The sequence below is a fragment of the Zeus faber genome, assembly GCF_960531495.2.
Source record: "Zeus faber genome assembly, chromosome: 6".
Lineage (NCBI taxonomy): Eukaryota > Metazoa > Chordata > Actinopteri > Zeiformes > Zeidae > Zeus > Zeus faber.
In genome coordinates this window covers 18,409,987-18,427,784 of record NC_137201.1, presented here as the reverse complement: position 1 = coordinate 18,427,784, position 17,798 = coordinate 18,409,987, and the positions used below count along the sequence as shown (strand labels likewise).

The 17,798-nt window shown below is 44.7% G+C and overlaps 2 protein-coding genes across 2 annotated transcripts; both read right to left on the bottom strand.

The window, feature by feature from the left end:
- Window positions 1-612: 612 nt before the first annotated feature.
- On the bottom strand, window positions 613-5,341 carry LOC307231955 (B-cadherin; the record flags this gene model as incomplete). The annotated part of the gene is made up of 15 exons (XM_080002832.1): window positions 5,269-5,341; window positions 4,493-4,573; window positions 4,250-4,384; window positions 3,989-4,144; window positions 3,758-3,899; window positions 3,472-3,644; window positions 3,254-3,382; window positions 2,986-3,171; window positions 2,608-2,858; window positions 2,365-2,507; window positions 2,026-2,250; window positions 1,689-1,913; window positions 1,479-1,606; window positions 1,049-1,192; window positions 613-939 (listed from the first exon to the last, which is right to left on the bottom strand). Exons 1-15 carry the CDS (start codon window positions 5,311-5,313, stop codon window positions 613-615), a joined length of 2,490 nt encoding a protein of 829 aa, XP_079858958.1. The 5' UTR covers window positions 5,314-5,341.
- Window positions 5,342-6,169: 828 nt separating this feature from the next.
- pdp2 (putative pyruvate dehydrogenase phosphatase isoenzyme 2) lies at window positions 6,170-17,138 on the bottom strand (the record flags this gene model as incomplete). The annotated part of the gene is made up of 8 exons (XM_080002831.1): window positions 6,170-7,325; window positions 10,309-10,608; window positions 10,984-11,220; window positions 11,309-11,414; window positions 11,749-12,035; window positions 14,518-14,637; window positions 14,843-14,968; window positions 17,106-17,138. 8 exons carry the CDS (start codon window positions 17,136-17,138, stop codon window positions 7,053-7,055), a joined length of 1,482 nt encoding a protein of 493 aa, XP_079858957.1. The 3' UTR covers window positions 6,170-7,052.
- Window positions 17,139-17,798: the final 660 nt, after the last annotated feature.

The window sequence follows — 17,798 nt, the reverse complement described above, 5'->3', positions numbered from 1 at the left end:
ACAACTTTTGTAACCAATAACAAATAAGTAACGCAGCAGGACTTCTTGCACAGCGCTATGTCCGGCTCTCCCGACGCTCTCCCTCGTCGACGTTTTCCTTCTTGTCACTTCTGAAACGGAGGAGAACTGGTTGGGTGCAAATACAGTGAACGGCAAAAAATATTGTATGCCCCTGCCAGATTCAGTCAAAAGTTTGTTTTCTGTCTTCCCGTGCGCACGGGATTTGATCGCACTTAACCAAATTAGCTTCGAGAGACCTTCAAGCTATTCGACGGGTTAGGGATGGCTTTCCTCCTTTTTCATATTGGAACAAGCAAACTTCCTCCTCATGATAAAAGATAAATGGTGCAAGTTTAGCAATAGTCATGAATTCAAGTCTGACAAGACTACGCTGCAGAAGAGGAAGTCTGGATGTGCATGAAAGCATGAGAACTATTCATCCTGAAAACTTCTGCTTTTCGTTCGTTATTCTTGTCATCATTCTCCCGTGGTCTTCCAGGACGTTGACAGTTCATTTATTCCCAACTGAAATAATGGATCTTAGTAGCCATAAAAGCTGCGGATGGTAGAGTCCAAAACCTTTACCATGGAGGAGCAGTCAAGTCCAAACAGTCAGACCCATTCTTTCCTCCCCGGCAGCGTCTCGGTGTCGTCGTCGTCGTCGTCGTCGTCGTCGTCGTCGTCGTCGTCATCGCCGCCGTCGTCGTCGTCGTCGTCGTCGTCGTCGTCGTCGTCGTCCTCCCGATCCGCGGAGTACATGACCGCCAGCCGGCTGAAGCGTGGCCCCCAGCCCGCCAGCCCATGCCAGTCCTGCTCCTCGGAGCCCGAGGAGTTGAGGGAGCTGAGGGAGCCCGCATCTGAGCCGAAACCTTCGTGGTCGAACACCAGGAGGGAATCGTAGGGGGCGGCCGTGGGGTCCCTGTCCGCAGTGCGCAGGTTCTGATCAGGGTAAAGAAAGCTTTAACAGTTTCACTTATTCATTCATGCATACATACACATTGTTATATAAGACTATATAAGACTCCTTGTCATTTGCCGTAATACTCACGTCCTCAATGAAGTTGCCGATCTCCTCGTTCTCCTGCGGTTGCAGGCGGTAGCGGGGGAGTGTCTGCACGTCGGGAAACACCTCAGTGCAGGAGACCCGCGGGCGGTCGTCCAGCCCCCAGTGGAGCTGGCTGAGGTTGTACTCCTGGAGGGTCGACGGGGGTCGGGAAGAAAACAAAACAAAACAAAACACGGGGAGGTTTAACAGGCAGAACCTGTTGGTGATGCTTCTATGAGGATGTTCATTCCGACCACTGTTGTGGACTCATTTAAGATCTAAAGAAGATACCACCACAGCCTCCTCTAAATGAGGTGATGTCTTCTCATCAAGCGCCAGCGTGAGAGACATAGCGGACGGTGAGACATCGTCCTGAAATGATCGTTTCGCCTAAAATACAGTGCGGCTTCGTCTGGGCCCTTCCTCTCCTGACCTGGTCTTCTTCACCTCCTCCTTCCTCGTCGTAGTAGAAGATGTTGTCTCTGACTGGCTCCTCCAGTAAAGGCGTCTCTGCTTGAGCACTTCTCCTCCTCAGGAACAGCAGCAGCAGCAGGAGCAGCGCTGTGGCCAACACGGCGGAACAAGTTATTTCAAAATAACCCGGGTCGAGTAAGAAACAAAAAACTGGGGGAGGGCATCGTACCCAGAATCAGGAAGGCGGCCGCCAGGACCTCGACGGCGAGGGAGGGAATGTGCGCGCGAGGCTCGGGGGCCGGGATGAAGCAGGCGGAGACGGCTCCCCGACACTGGCACAGCTCCACGTCCAGCGTGCTGTCCTGGAAGAGCATGTCGGCGTCAAAGACGCGGATCACCACGTTGTAGTCGCCCGGCGGCAAAACCCTCCTGGGCAGCAGGGCGGCGACGTCACCTGATGGAGGAGACCGGAAATAGAGAGAGAGGGGGGGGGGGGGGAGTTTCACTTTCTTTGTTGTTGTTTTTATCTTATCATGGGTTTTACGGTCCAATGACTTTTGCCATACTCGTGGCGTTAACGCCGATAGTCCAGTTGGTCCGGTGCTCTCCCTGAAGCTCCACCCTGAATGGCCCGGCGTGGCCCGGACCGTCCCCGTCCACGATATCCAGCGTGGCGGGCGAGGGGAGCGTGTTGCACAGGCTGGCCTTCCTCTGCTTGATCAGAGGAGCGTTGTCATTCACGTCCAGCAGGTCCACCACCAGCGTGGCTGTGCTGGTGGCCGGCGCTGTGCCTGGAAGAGAGGGAGTGGTGGGCTGTAAAGGTTGGACGGTTGGACCCGGCAATCGACTTTGTTGCTCATCCGGAAGTTCAACATGTTGGATGAATTCAAATGTATTGACGTTACCGTTGTCATAAGCCAAAACATGAACCGTGTATCTGCCATGTTTGACAAAGGTCGCCTCCCTGTCCATGCTGCTTTTCACTTGGACGAGCCCGGAGTCTTTACCGATGCTGAGCCAATGGGCGTCATCATCAATCAGTTGAAATCTATGAGAGAGACACAAAAGGCGGCCGATCTCAAACAGAGATGAGGAAAGAGGAGGGAGACGGCGGATATATAAAGGGGAGACGGCCGGACGCCCTTTACCTCACGCTTTGTCTCCTGTCGGTGTCTGGGTCCGAGGCCTGGCACCGAGCCACGGCGCTGCCGACGTCGACGCTCTCCGACAGGGAGACGTGGATCTCCGCGGCGCTGAACGTCGGGGGCTCGTTCACGTCCTCCACGCGGACGGTGACGGTGGCCGTGGACGTGGCCGTGGACACGGGTCCGGCGAACGCCGCTTCATTCTCCACCGCCACCAGCAGAGTAAAGACCGGAGCGCTTTCAAAATCCAGTTCCTTTCAGGGGAGTAGGTGACGGGTGGGTGTTCAGTACGCGACCGGGAAATAACACCCCTCTCTCATGTTTCAAGAGTAATATACACCAAGATGAAATGAAGATATCGTGACGTTGCGGTGCCCCAACCTTGGCTGTAGTCAGGACTCCCTCCATTTTGCTCGGACCTGTGCTGATATTGAAGCTTCCCTGCTCGTCGCCTTGGACGATGGAGTATTTGGTATTAGCGTTGGGAGAACCCGGCTCATCCATGTCTCTGACCTGTAGCCTGACCACCTCCACTCCTCTCGCATTCTCAGGGACCGTCCTGGAGAACTTAGAGAGAGAGCAAGAAATTCTGTGAGCAGGTCTCCTCGGATGTTGGCTTTGACCGTGAACTGCACGCTGCGTCACTCACAGACGTTATTGTGAATTCGGGAGCGTGGTCGTTGCTGTCGACCACCGTGACGAAGGCGGTGCAGGACGCCGTTAATCCCTCCCCCTCCATGTCGCTGGCCTCTATGACGAGCCTGTACTCTGGGTGGGCCTGCGAGAGAAGGGCAATTGAGGAACGAGGGCGGAGGAAGGGATAATAACTCTCAGAAAAGGAAGGTGAAGCCCCCCCACCCGCTGTACCTCTCTGTCCAGTCCTCCGGCCGCCACACTGATCATTCCGCTCACTGAGTTTATGGAAAACATTTCTGCTTTGGGCGAAGCAGGAGCCTGAGCCCGGATCCGATACCTCACGATGCCATTTTCAGTTGTTGGGTCGTCCCGATCCAGAGCTGTGATCCCCAGGAAGGGGTGGCCTGGGGGTTCACGGGGGGAGAAAAAGGTTGAGAATTGGGGTTTGATATGGAACAACAAAATTCTTGTCCATAAAGTCCGGGATAGGGCACTGAGGTCTTATCCTTAATCTCACCAATGGCCGCGCTTTCGCTCACTCTTCCGTGGAAGGGGTTGTGTGTAAATTCGGGAGAGTTGTCATTCAGGTCAATGACGTTGATGATGAGCTCCATGGGCTCCTCAGCCTTGGCGTCCATGGTGAGGGCCTGGGCCCACAGCTAAGACAAGGAAAGGTTGCAAAGTTCGGGTATGAGAATATTTGTGGATGTATTATAAAGATAAGTATGCGGTTTTTACGCCGGCTCACCCTGTATTTGTCCTTTTTCTCTCGGTCCAACGGCTTGGTCACAAACATCATCCCAGACCGCCGAGCGATAGTGAACAGCCCCTCCGGAGGCTGGTCAGCCCCTTCTCCAGTGATCCTGTAGGTTACTGCCACCTTGTCGTCATTGCTTGATTTAATCTAAGACACAATCAACAAATAGATGCCGCATAAAGAGGTTTAGTTGACTTCGGACACACTTAAACAAGCAATTCAATGACATATCTCACCACCAGTCGCAGTTACCTGCACCATGAGTTTGGGATATGGACCCTTGTCATTTTCTGGAAAGTTGATGGGTGGAATAACCCAGTCTCTCTTCATCCGTTTCAGGTTGTGGGAAAAGCGACGGCGATCCATGGTGGGAAGATGCTGGGTGCCCTGTATCATTGAACATCAGTCTGTCTCTCTCTGCACAATGTTTATATAATGGCCCAAGGGACGTGTATGCTTGGTGTTGGATTAATTGTTGAAAACCACTGTTTTTACCGGTAGATCTTCGCTTAATGCGACTCCACTTTTATATGTGTTGAAGTCTTTTTCTGGAATCCCTGCTTCAACCAGGAAACACTAAGGAATAAACATCAACGCTCAGTTCAAATCATGAACAATAACACCCAAATATTTTGGCCCTTCGTATGAATCATACACACAAGTATCTGTTTCCAGTACCTTTACATAGCAACCATTAAGTCACCAGTAAACTTAAACGCATTTTTTGTGTCAATATTTCAGGACATGGACCATGTCCATTCGTACAAGCTCCTTACAGTATGTGGGTTTGTTGGGTCTACTCCTTTGTGGATTTGTATGTTAAGAGACTAAGTTTATTAATTAAGTAGAGTAAATATATCAACTAAAATGTATGAGGTCATTTGTCCTTTTATAAAGGGCTCTGTGCAATAAAAATGTATATCTCACACAGCGATCTACAATCTAAGGTGTCCATCGGTGCCATGACTGATTCATTTTAGCTTTGTGCGACCAATTCCCATGTTTTAATTAATTGTTATTTTAATGCAATTTTGTATATTTTTTTTAGTCGCTTTTTATCACCCCTCTTTCTTGAATTGATTATATTCTTTCATTCATCACATTTCGCTTGTTTGCATTTTGATCATTAACATTTGATTGCCACTGCTACATGTTGTGTATGGGGGTAGCTATGCAAATAAAGGTTAATATTTCGAAGTGATTCAAAAGTCATTGCATTTAGCTGTAACAAATGCCAATCATTTAAACATTGTGTGGAATCAAACACTCACCAGGACCTGCAGGAGAAATACAAGTCTAATTCTGCTGCTCCCCATCACCAAACAGAATGGTGAAAAGTGGAACTGTCGCTCCTCTCTGAAGGTCTCATCTATGAAGTGACACCATTTGGTGGAAGTTTCTTTTTCTGCCCGATGCCTTTTCCACTCTAACCGGCTCCTTCTTTGACAGTTCACATCAACTGCATCCCTCTCACGGTCCGGTATTCGGCTTTCTCGGCTGCCTCTGGATAAATGCAGATTCAGTGTTTACTAAGCTCAATACACTTCCTGCCAATGCTTTCTGAAGGAGTAGTTTGAGTTGAGTCTGTCAACACCAATTTGCTGAGAAAGAATGAGAAGGAAAGAGGCACTTTGGAGGTGACCTCAGGCAGGTGTGTTTACAGTACTCGAATGGTTTATTGTCCCTGTCACTCCCATGTCTGAGCTCAGTGAAAGCACCTTTCCAGGAAGCACCTGGAAAGGTGCTTCCTGGAAAGGTCCTATAGGCAACATTGCTTAATGAAGGAACTACATTTTTTTTGTTAATACTGTGTATTGTATTCCATATAAGTTAATTATACTCGGGCATTGAGAAACTAATCTGCACGACGGTTTAATTTTTTGTCCTCACTGAAGATAAGAAGCAAGTGTTTACAAAACACCACTGGGTCAGGGCAGGTTCCTCAGCAAATAGTAGAACTGTTTGTTTTGAAATCTGTCTCCCATACAATTTGTGAAGATTAAGCTTCAATTCTTTCAACAATTAGCAAAATTATTATCTTTGCTTAAAAATATGGAAATCTGAGAGAAAAATAAAGTGTTAAAAAGTTAATTTAAAGAAAATATATTTATTACGAACGTTGAACGCATTTCATGTTCCAAAAAACAAAATAAACCTTTTCCTTCAGTGTGAAATCAAGTCTCTCAAAAAGATGATGGTATATAGAGAACATTTAACTGTCATACCACAAACAAAACAGGAAAGGTGGTATGAGCATAAAAAGGTTAAATATCTAAACTCTGAAATGTAATTATACGTTGTATAATTCAACAGTGAACAAAGTGATTCCGTGCAAAAGTGGCTCAATTAACTTTGAAAATGTAAAGTTATTGTATATACAATAGAGACAATGTATGTCATGATACTGCATACAGTGGGGCAAAAAAGTATTGTCAGCCACCAATTGTGCAAGTTCTCCTGCTTAAAAAGATGAGAGAGGCCTGTAATTTTCATCATAGCTACACTTCGACTATGAGAGACAGAATGGGGGGAAAGAATCCAGGAAATCAGATTGAAGCATTTTTAATGAATTAATTGGTAAATTCCTCGGTAAAATAAGTGAAGTGGGAGAACTTGCACAATTGGTGGCTGACTAAATACTTTTTTGCCCCACTGTAAATGTACGACTATGTGTATGTATGTGACAAATCTCTTGAACTTGAAGATATTAACAACAGACAATTAAATTAGGTTAGGCACAACATGTGAACAGGGGAAACCTTTACTTGGACATAAATAATGGCACATGAACTGTAACCATACTAATGCTGATATTATCAGAAGATGAAGTGGCCTGAGGAAAATAGTAAAGATCTTAAAAGCAACCTGTGAGCCTACAGCACACAGGTTTGAAATTGATGAACAACATAGAACATTTTACTGACATGGAAAAATAAGACATCCTGAGAACAGAACAGGACCTCGATCGATCTGAAACCCCCACAATCGATCTGAAGCCCAGATCCCTTCGGTCCGAATCATTCAACATCCTGAGGAAAGCTCGTGTTTGGCGCAGCTAGTTGTGGTGTTTGGCCAGGTCTGAGTTCAGGTAGACCACGGTGGCCGTGATGTCGTCCCGGTACATCCTGGCCAGATCCTCGGGCAGCGCCAGCATGGAGCCCAGCCTCTCCTGGCAGAGGTCTCCGTAGTCCCCGGTGCCCAGGGCGTGTCTGATGAGGTGCGTGGCGGCGTTGGAGTCCAGCGCAGGGGCGGCGCGCTCCTTGCGCTTACGCAAGAGCTCCTGCATCTCACCCAGACTCAGCTGGCGCTCGGATGGAGACAACGGAGCCTGGACCGGAGAGACAGCGTTAAGAGTTAATCAAGAATAGAAAAAAAGTGTATGAATGAAAATATACTCGTGCCATCGACTCACAATATGTCCCAAAATAATCAAAACATTCATGAATACATGATATTTTGTGGGTGACTACTGATGCTCTCACAAGATATTTACACACAGAGAAAGCGTCAATGGCTCTAATGCCTGGTGTAAACGCAGACCCCATTCGGAGGTGGTCTGGGCCACACATGACCACATTCCTTTAGCAGTGTAAACACGAATGTGTCCTGGTGGCTGGTCGGTGCAATGCCCGAGCTGTAGACTGAAATATCCGCTTTCCGGTGCACCGAAACCGCCACACGCCGCCTTGACTGAACATAATCGTTTGGAGCGCACCCGCTTTAAATCCTCTGTATCCCTCTGTACGATGTGCCGTGCTGCTCGCCTTCCGATTGGTCTAGAGCCAAACAGCGGCGCACTAGTCAACGGTTAACACAAACCGTCAGTTATTTGTTAACATGTGAATAGTTATTAATGACAAATGGGTTGAGTTCATGAAAAAATCTCTAAAGTAGCCCTGATTAAAACTTTTTCTTTTTTTTTTCCAAAAATAAGAATAATAAAAAAATATCCTTAATCAAAAACACAAGTACCTTTTGGGTCCACTGTGCGTCCTCTGAGGGAGCGATCATGTGTAATGGAGACACTGAAGCAAATAAAAATGTTGTGTTTTTATTTTATTTTACTGAATTTCCTTATTGAACGAAACAAAAAAAGCACCATGCGTAAGGGGGACACTTTCTCAGTCACTGTCTTACCCCCTCTGCCCGTTAGCCGTCAGCTACCACCATAAATAAAATCTAATACAGTGGGAAACACTGTCTCCATTACAGAAGTGCAGGATTTATTATTTACAAAAACATCCAGTTTTAACCAAATTAAGTCCCACAGCAAGGGAAAGCAACAGGGAGACCCCGGCACGGGACACACAGGTTTTTTGTTTCGTTCAGTACATTAATGCAGTGATTGGGGATAGTCCCTTATCTCATAGCGTTTAAAGTTTTTGCCTCATACAAGGACAACCTAATGAAAACAAATAGATCTAAAATAAAAAACACAGGAAAAGCGGCAAGGGAACCAGAGCACGGCGCACTGCTGTCTGGAGGAGGAAAAAAAACTCTACTCCAATTCTCTAAGTTAGACTTATGTTTTTCATTTTCCAAGTAAGAAACTAAGGAAAACTGAAATAAATCTGATTTGCATATAGAGCGGGGAAGTGAGATCCAATCACAAGTTGTTACTCGAGACGCATGTGGAGACACATTCCAGCTGTAAACAGACGTACTTAGCGCTGTCAACTTGTGATCGGATCACCCAAGACGCATGTTCATGCCAGGTGTAAACAGGGCCTATGACTAAGCAGGTAGAGGCATTGATTAGAACAGTCTATGAAGTTCAGGAAACTGCATTACTTCACTCTAACTACAATAGAATTTAACTATGTGACGATATTATGGCAACTAAAATCCCAGACGATATCTAGTCTTCTGAATAGCCACAACTTCCTCTGGGACATGCAGGCTCCATCTATGAATAGGCAACATCAAGAATTTCAGCTTTTGTGAGTTTCCCCAAAAATGTAGATTTCTATATCCATTATCTTGTTAAAAAGCCGCCTGGCTGCTTGTTATTGTATTAATAATTAAATCAATTAATTAATAAAATTAACAAGACTATTTTTGTGATATCCTTTGTGTCTAAACTGACTTTTTTTGGCAGACTTTTTTTTGGCGTTTAGAACAAAGAAGAACTACTTTATTGTAGCGGTGTTCAGTACGGGTGTCACGATTCCGATTCGAAATCGAAAATTGATTTCGAACCTTGAAATCACAAGCAGGTTTGCGATTCTCCCCGTATTTTTGGGGGGTAATATTGTCCGACATGGATCAATAAAATGTGACCGCTAACGTAACGTTATCTGACAATAAACTGCGTACTGTATTGCTGAAGTAGAGCTTTTTCAGCTGAGCTGTGTGCACGCGGCAGGGGGGCGACCCGCAGCGCAGGTTGTGGGTTCTAATAATTTAAACAAAAAGCGTGCTCAGACACAATCAAATATGATATATTTTAGAGTATGTCTCTTTGATTTGTCCACTTGAGAGGGCAGAACAGAGTACTGGCAACTTGTGAGAAAAGCACGTACCGGTAGAGTAGTTATGGATATGATTTGGATTGTGATATCAAAGATAAGATAACAATGTCACACAGAGCATAATGCTGTGACATCCTGAGTAGAATTAGGAAAAAAGTCTGATTATGTGGAGGGCGGAGGAGAAGAGATGCACATACAGTGTGTTGAAAAATCTAATCATGACCTTAAAATCGAAAGTCAAATCAAATTGTTAATTTGGAGAATCACGACACCCCTGGTGTTCATACATTTATACTGTTTGTATAGTTTAAAGTATAAATATTACAGAATTATTAAATATAGTTTGAAGCAGAAATAATGAAAAACTTAGTGTACTTGTGTATTCAAATCAATTAAATCATTTTGCTTGTAAATGTCTCCTTGTATCTTTTTATGAAGGAAAGACATTATTTGATAACATTTTCATTGCGCTCCTAAAGTTCTTTATGCTCTTCTAAATTTTTCAACTTAGGAAAAAAGTATCGGTCAAGCCCTGTAGCAGGATATTAATATTATATCAATATACCTCCCAGCCGGAATATACACTCAATGAAAATATGAGACAATACAATTCAAATCCATTGTACAGCTCAGGAGCTCCAGAGGTACAGTGGGTCGCCTAGTGATTGGAAGATTGCCAACTCGATCCCCAGCTGGTAGCGTGCTGAAGTGTCTTTGAGCAAGACCCTTAGGCCCCCAACTGCTTCTAGATATGTCAGATACTAGGATGGGTAAATGCAGAGAACTAACCCCCCCCCAGAGGAATTCATAAAAGTACAAAAAAAAAAAAAAAAGACATACCTGCAGACGAAATCCACTCATGTGTTCGCCAACGAGTTGTACAGCTTTCTCATTTCCAAGTTCATCCCAGAGGCCGTCTGAGCCTAGGATCAGGAAGCGGTCCTGAGGTCGGAGCTTGTGGTAGGTCACATCAGGAGCCACATCTAGGTAGGGTGGAGTTAGAAAGTTGGGTGGAGTGTAGCGGTACAGGTTGAGAGATTCCAGGTCTACCCGTGATTCCAGACTGTCGAGGACGCTCTGCTGCAGCTCCTGGCTCCACTTGAATCTCACGTCGCCAAAGGCCCGCAGGGGCATCAGGACCTGACCACCAGACAGCAAAAAAACAAATGAGGAACATCGGAGGAGAGGTGTGTGCAATAATAGTTGACTAGTGGAAAAATACTGAGAAATTTACACTTTACAGATTTCCTTAGTACTTGTTAATCCCAGCTCAGAAACATTTAGATTTGCAACTGCTTTTCAACGACTTTCTATAGATTTATTCTTATTTGCTTTCATATAATGTATTGTATGCCTTATGTAAAACACTTGGTAATGTATGTTATGGCTCTTGTGTATGAAATGTGCTACACAAATGAACATCAATAGCCTTTCCTTGCACCAAACAGTCATCTCACTGTCCGCAAATTTCCTCAAAGGCTTCCAGCTGCTGTGTGTGACGTGTTGGACTCCTACCCCCAGTAGTCTGTCATCTTGGATCACTGTGTCTCTCTCTGAGGACGGGTGTTGGGCACGGACCCGCTCCAGCTCAGCCGGGTTCTCAGAGTTTTGGTCCCGGGAGAGAGGTAGTGCGCTCCATGAGCTGTCCTGCTCCTGTACCCCCAACACTGCTCTGCAGTCACCTGCGTTGGCCACGTGGATCCCGTCCACCCCCACGTGGGCCACACAAGCAGTGCTCCCAGAAAATGCAACCTGCAGGAACAGATTATTGAGGACGTATGGTATTCGTAGTTATGTGTGATTTACCAGATACGATATGGAAATGAAATAAAGCATTTACCTGTATGGCAGTGGTTTTCATCAGGTCTGTGTAAAGAGGCACTTGAGCCTCCAAAGAGATATCAGTGTCTAGGCGTCTGAAGGCATAATCCAAAGCATCTCGTTGGCTATTGTAAAAGGAATAAATAAATAACACCATTGTAATTTTATCACGTCTTAAAACCCAACGTTTTAACCGCATTGGCTCTCTTTAGATTGCATTCTCTGAAACACATAAGAATATCCAAAGGTTTTATCTAAGAGGAAATTAAACTGACTTGTTTCAAAGAGTATATTAAATATGTTATCATCCATCTGTTGTCTTCATTATCATCATCCTCATAACCATCAATGATTTTGTTTGTTTCTCAGTCAAAGCTAGCACAATAAGTGTAAAAAAAAGTCAAGGCTGACGGGAGGTCCTTGAAACAAATTCATTTAACAATTTCACAAAACACACACCTCATGCCGTCACCATGATCCTCACTGTCCAGCAACTCCTGCCAGAAGACTCTGAGGTGGTCTACGTAGAGTGCGGCAGACTCGCGGAAGTTAACATCCCCATGGTGTTTGTACCACTGTAAAATAGGAGGGACTGGTCTTCCCTGCTCCATACACCTCTCCAGCTCCTCCAGAATCCGCTGCGGCATGATGGCTACTGCTATGTAGTACAGCAGACGCTCACTGACTGCCTGGGCACAGGCGCAGCCTCCGTGCCCATCGAATACCCCAAAGAGCATACCTTTCGTCTGAAGAAGCAAGAGAGACACCATAGAAATATTATATATGCCAGGGTTGATAACGTAAATGTGTTGAAACATGCAATTCATTTAAAAAAGGGATAATTTGATATAATTTCATTTTTTAAATCCCATTAATCTCACTAAACATCCGTCCTGCCTTTTGCTAAATACTACCTGTTGAAATTGCAAAAAGACAATTTTGTGAGGCCAAACCACACTCTCCCACTTGTATACAACAGTGAACATTTCACACCAGATTAACAGATTAGTGAATGCACTAATTGATTGACTGATTGGTTAATTCATTTAATAATTGTGTAGTGCCGATGATCAATGAAGAATAAAAGTGAACCGCTTAATTGATGCTTTGGGTTCACACTTGGTAATCCTACGATTTTCACACACATGCATCTCTATTTTTAGAACACATCAATTTACCTTGAAATTCATTCGTTTTCGTAATTTGTTTTCCATCTAGTTTGGTAAAACCAAAACTCACCAATCAGTTATGTTAAATGACACCTGATTCATTTATTTATACAAACAACCACACATATACACCGATCAGCCACAACATTTAAACCGCTCCCCACGGCTCATATATGGCCGTGGGGAGCGAAGGCTAGAAATTCTGGTCCGGTCCCACAGAAGAGCTACAGTACTGTAACACAAATTGCTGAAAGACTTAATGCTGGTTGTGATAGAAAGGTGTCAGAACACAGTACATCACAGCTTGCTGTATATGGGGCTGTGTAGCCGCAGACCGGTGTGCCCGAGTGCCCATGCTGCTGTCCACCGCCGAAAGCGCCTATAATGGGCACATGAGCGTCAGAACTGGACGATGGAGCAACAGAAGAAGGGGGCCTTGTCTGAAGAATCACAGCTTCTTTCACATCATGTGGATGGCCGGGTGTGTCGTTTAAATTGGGAAGAGAAGACACCAGGATTTACTATGTGAAGAAGGCAAGATGTCAGAGGCACTGGGCAATGTTCTGCTGAAACCTTGGGTCCTGGCATTCATGTGGATGTTAGTTTAACACATGCCACCTACTAGGCTTGGGCGATGGTGCAAAATTCCAATTGGTGATTGCTTGGGGGCAGCGATCGCCAATTGGGCGAGGGGGGGCAATGCACGCACGCATAGACCGTAATGTAATGTGACAAATGCAGTCTCCCTGTTACAGAGGGGCAGGGTATATTATTTACAAGTTGAGTATTTACAAAAAAACATCCAGTTTTTACAAAATGAAGTCCCAGAGCAAAGGAAAGCAACGGGGAGACAGTTTATAATTGGAACGGGACAGAACAGGGCAGTCCCTAAACTCAGTGTGTTTAAAAATGTTGTTTGATACGTGTAGTAAACAAACGAAAAATAAATACATCTGAAATAAAAACCCAGGCATGGGAGTTGGGAACCGGCACACGTGCACAGTGCACCCCAATTCTGAGGTTTACGTTCATTTCCCATACAAGTAAGAAACTAAGGAAATAAAATAAATCAAAATCTTTCTCTATGAGATTATATCATATAATGCTATTTATAATCAGAAGATCTGCATATAGAGCGGGGAAGTGGGATCTGATCACAAGTGGTTACTCGACGGCCCTGAGTGAAGACGAGACCCTCTACCCCCTCTCTCCCTCTTCCCCTCTCCGCTCCAATTTCAGAACACGGTGAACTGCACTTACACCGTTGAAATGCTTGGATTTTTCCTGGCAGACAATTTTTTATTTATTTATTTTTTTAACGTCTGTCATCAATGTCAATCTGACGATTTAATCATAAATCTGCCCAAGCCTACCACCTACTGACACATTGTTTCAGACAATTACACCCCTTCATGGCAATGGTATTCCCTGATGGCAGTGGCCTCTTTCACATATATTTTACAAAATGTCCACTTCATTTGTCCACTTGAGAGGGCAGAACAGACACCGGCAACTTATACTGGCAGCAGTACGTGTTCCATAAGAGTAGTTTACATTATGTATATGATTTGGATTGTGATATCAAAGATAGTAATGTTAAACGGAACATGGTACTATGATATGATGAGTAAAATTAGGGGGAAAAAAGTCTGATTAGAGAAAGATACCGAGCGGACACGGACATGGAAGGCGGAGGAGAAGAGACGCATATGCAGTAGTGTTGAAAAAGTCTCTTTTCAGTGAGCTGGATGACTGAAAAGAAACGGCTCTTATGGCTCTCAAGCATTTATTTTATCTATGAATTATTTCATTTATATTTATTCCACTACAAAAAAATAACATTATTTATAATGATTTTGTGTGACTGGACTCAAAGTTACTTATTGAGGGACAAGTGTTTATCGTTACAAATCAAGACTCGATAGTCAGTGCTGAAAAAATCGAAAAATTTAATTGTGAGCTTAAAATTTTAAGTCAAATCATATCGTGACACCCCTAATAAATAAATAAATAGATTGATTTACTTACATACATACATACGCAAACTGTTCACACATACCTGTAGGCATGAAGCTGCACTTCGACGGTCCTCATTGGGCTTGTTAGCAGCAAGTTGGTTGCTCTCAAACTTTCTTACAGCACTAAGTCCTCTGCCGTCAAACTCAGGGATAAGCACTACCTGGGATAGAAGGATGCACATCATGGTAAATATAAAATACCTTCACATTAAGGTCGATACGAGGAAAATAATGTCTTCACAGTTTTAAGCTCATGAAAATATGTTTTTGTTCTACCCTTCATCTGTATTTAAATATCCATTCATGTAATAGAAGAATGTGCTGCATATTGCCCAACCCCAAACAGAGAAACCATTCCATCCATACCTGCTCATTGGCCCGTAAAATGCTGTTGATCTGGATGCCGCTGAGCTGGTAGTCTAGATTCTGACAAGTTGAGAGGTACCGCCCACCCCAAGACCCAGATGCGGATTTAGCAACATTGTGGGACCACTGGTTTAATTCACGTTCGGCCCAGATAGAGAAATGAGAATGCTGGGTCAGTCGTGGAAAGGACTGGGATGCAGCCAGTTGGTCATACTGTTGGAAAAGGGTATCAGTACATTTTAATCTCTGAAATGGTAATAAAAATATATATTTTTTCTGTATATGTTAAAAAATATTAGTTTGAAAAAAATAGACTGTAAATAACGAGAATAACCTGCGTAAAGAAAGGGGAAGAAAGTGATAGGGGGCAGTTGGAAGCTCGGTGAAGAATGCGTGTACACAGGCTTCCAGACATCTCAGTGTGCCGTCCTCAACTAAGTCATCAAACTCTAGGGTAGAGAGAAAGTTACAGTGGTTAATACTGTGTAAATACATCAGTTCTGGGGTAGAGGGAACGGTACATTGGTCTACTGTGTAAACACGTTAAGTTCTGGGGTAGAGGGGAAAGTACATTGTAACTTGTGTATAAATACATGAAGAGCTGGGGTGGAGAAATAAGTACATTTGTAACTATGTCATAAATACATAAGAAACTACTGTGGTAGAGGGAAAGTACATTTGTAACTACCGTGTAAATACATAAGTAATAGAGTAGAGGGGAAAGTACATTGGTAACTACCGTGTAAATACATAAGTAATAGAGTAGAGGGGAAAGTACATTGGTTACTACCGTGTAAATACATAAGTAATAGAGTAGAGGGGAAAGTACATTGGCTACTACCGTGTAAATACATAAGTAATAGAGTAGAGGGGAAAGTACATTGGTAACTACCGTGTAAATACATAAGTAATAGAGTAGAGGGGAAAGTACATTGGTAACTACCGTGTAAATACATAAGTAATAGAGTAGAGGGGAAAGTACATTGGCTACTACCGTGTAAATACATAAGTAATAGAGTAGAGGGGAAAGTACATTGGTTACTACCGTGTAAATACATAAGTAATAGAGTAGAGAGGAAAGTACATTGGTTACTACCGTGTAAATACATAAGTAATAGAGTAGAGAGGAAAGTACATTGGTTACTACTGTGTAAATACATAAGGAACCAGGGTAGAGAGGAAAGTGCATTGATAACTATTAAATATGGTTAGGATTGCAAATAGGACTACACGTATTACAAATAATGATAGTGAAATTATAACAAATACCAATAAACTTGTTTTGCCCAAAAAAAACAAAAACATTTAAAATGAGCTTGACACTGCGGTCGTTCGCGTCCTGACATTTCGCCGACAACATGGCTTCAAAGCCACACTTGTGTGGAGCTAACATTTACTATTAAAGCCACCTACACTAGCTAATAGCACAGAAACGCTCTGCAAAAGTCACGCCATGTTTTTAGTGGAATATAAAGTAAAAGGGAAGAAAACAAAAAAAAAAAAAAACGCCGTATCCTGACTTACCGTACCCTGGACGGGGGGGGAAACAAGCAGTATCCACCAGTTGGGTTGGACGGTAATACCGTGAGACCGGTCCGCGCACCGCACACCGCACAGCCGGGGCGACAGAGCCGACACTGACGGCGTGCGGCGCGGACCCGACGAGGGGGCGTTCCCCCAGCGTTCTCGCTCGAAGCTGCGTTCCCTTCCGAACGGAGCTCGGAACTCGGAAACCCCGCTGCCCAATTGGGAAAAGCCCGCCCGCCCCCCCCCCCCAAAAAAAAAAACCAAACCAACGGGCATTTAAGGCGAACACTGTTCCCTTTTGCCGGCATTCGAATTCTAAACCACGTCTCATTCTGATGTGAGCCACGCGGTGGTTGGTGTGGGGTTTGTAACGGGTGCTTGTCGTGGCTGGTGCAATTCACAAGCGTGTCGGACGGACGCGGGCGGCCCCGTTCCCCCCGGATTCCCCCCGTTTTAGCGCCGGGCGGGAAATGCTCCACGCCGCGTTTTCGGAATCCCGCCGTAGCCTCCTTCCGCGTGGCGTTTACTGTAAATGGGGTTTGGGGTTTGGGTTTTTTTTTTGTGCCACGCGGAAACGTACGACGAAGGCAACGTTCGAAAGAGCCTTTCTCCAGGTCGACGGTGCTACGCGTCCGCGGTGTTCAACCGACGAGTGGATGGAAAAACAATCCGGCGTGTGTGCGCCCGTGTGCCCGTGTGCCCGCCGCTCAGGCCTCGGCGGGAAAAGAGGGGGTACCTCGACGCCATGTAGCCGGTTGCCAGATCTCATCTGCTACTTTCAAACCCAATCGCCGTTCAAATCACGTAAAAATACAAATAAAAATTTAAAAAAAAAAAAACATGCAGGCGTCGTTTGCTTCGTCCAACCCAATATACTTCACATTTGGTGTCCGCGCGGCGCACAAATATATATATATATATATATATATATATATGTAATAGTGCATGTTATAATTTCATTTACTAAAGATCTAAAAATATGCCTGCATATTATTATTTATTTTTTTTCCCCCGCAACCCGGCCCGATCGGGCGGAATAACCGCCAACCTGGCAACGCCTGGCCCTCGGAATCGCTTTCCCTTCGCGTCAACCGCTGGCACACGTTGCCTTGCGTCGTGTCACAAGGGACGTTGAAATGAGACGCTGGCGACGAACGACATGTCCTTGTATTAAAACACCGTTGTCTTCTCCCTCCACTCGAAGGACAGGCCCACTTTCACAAACTCCCTCGACGTAAGTGGACGGATACGACGTGTTCGGCGACTCCGGCCTGCTAGCTAACCTAGCTAACTGAGTACTGTATTCGAACTGAAATCTTAAAAATGTGCGCGAGTGGGAAAGTGAACACGGCTTTAAAGTTGGGCATAGTGACAAAATGTTTAATAATATATACTTTCCTACATAGATTTTTCCTTAAATCTTTGTTGA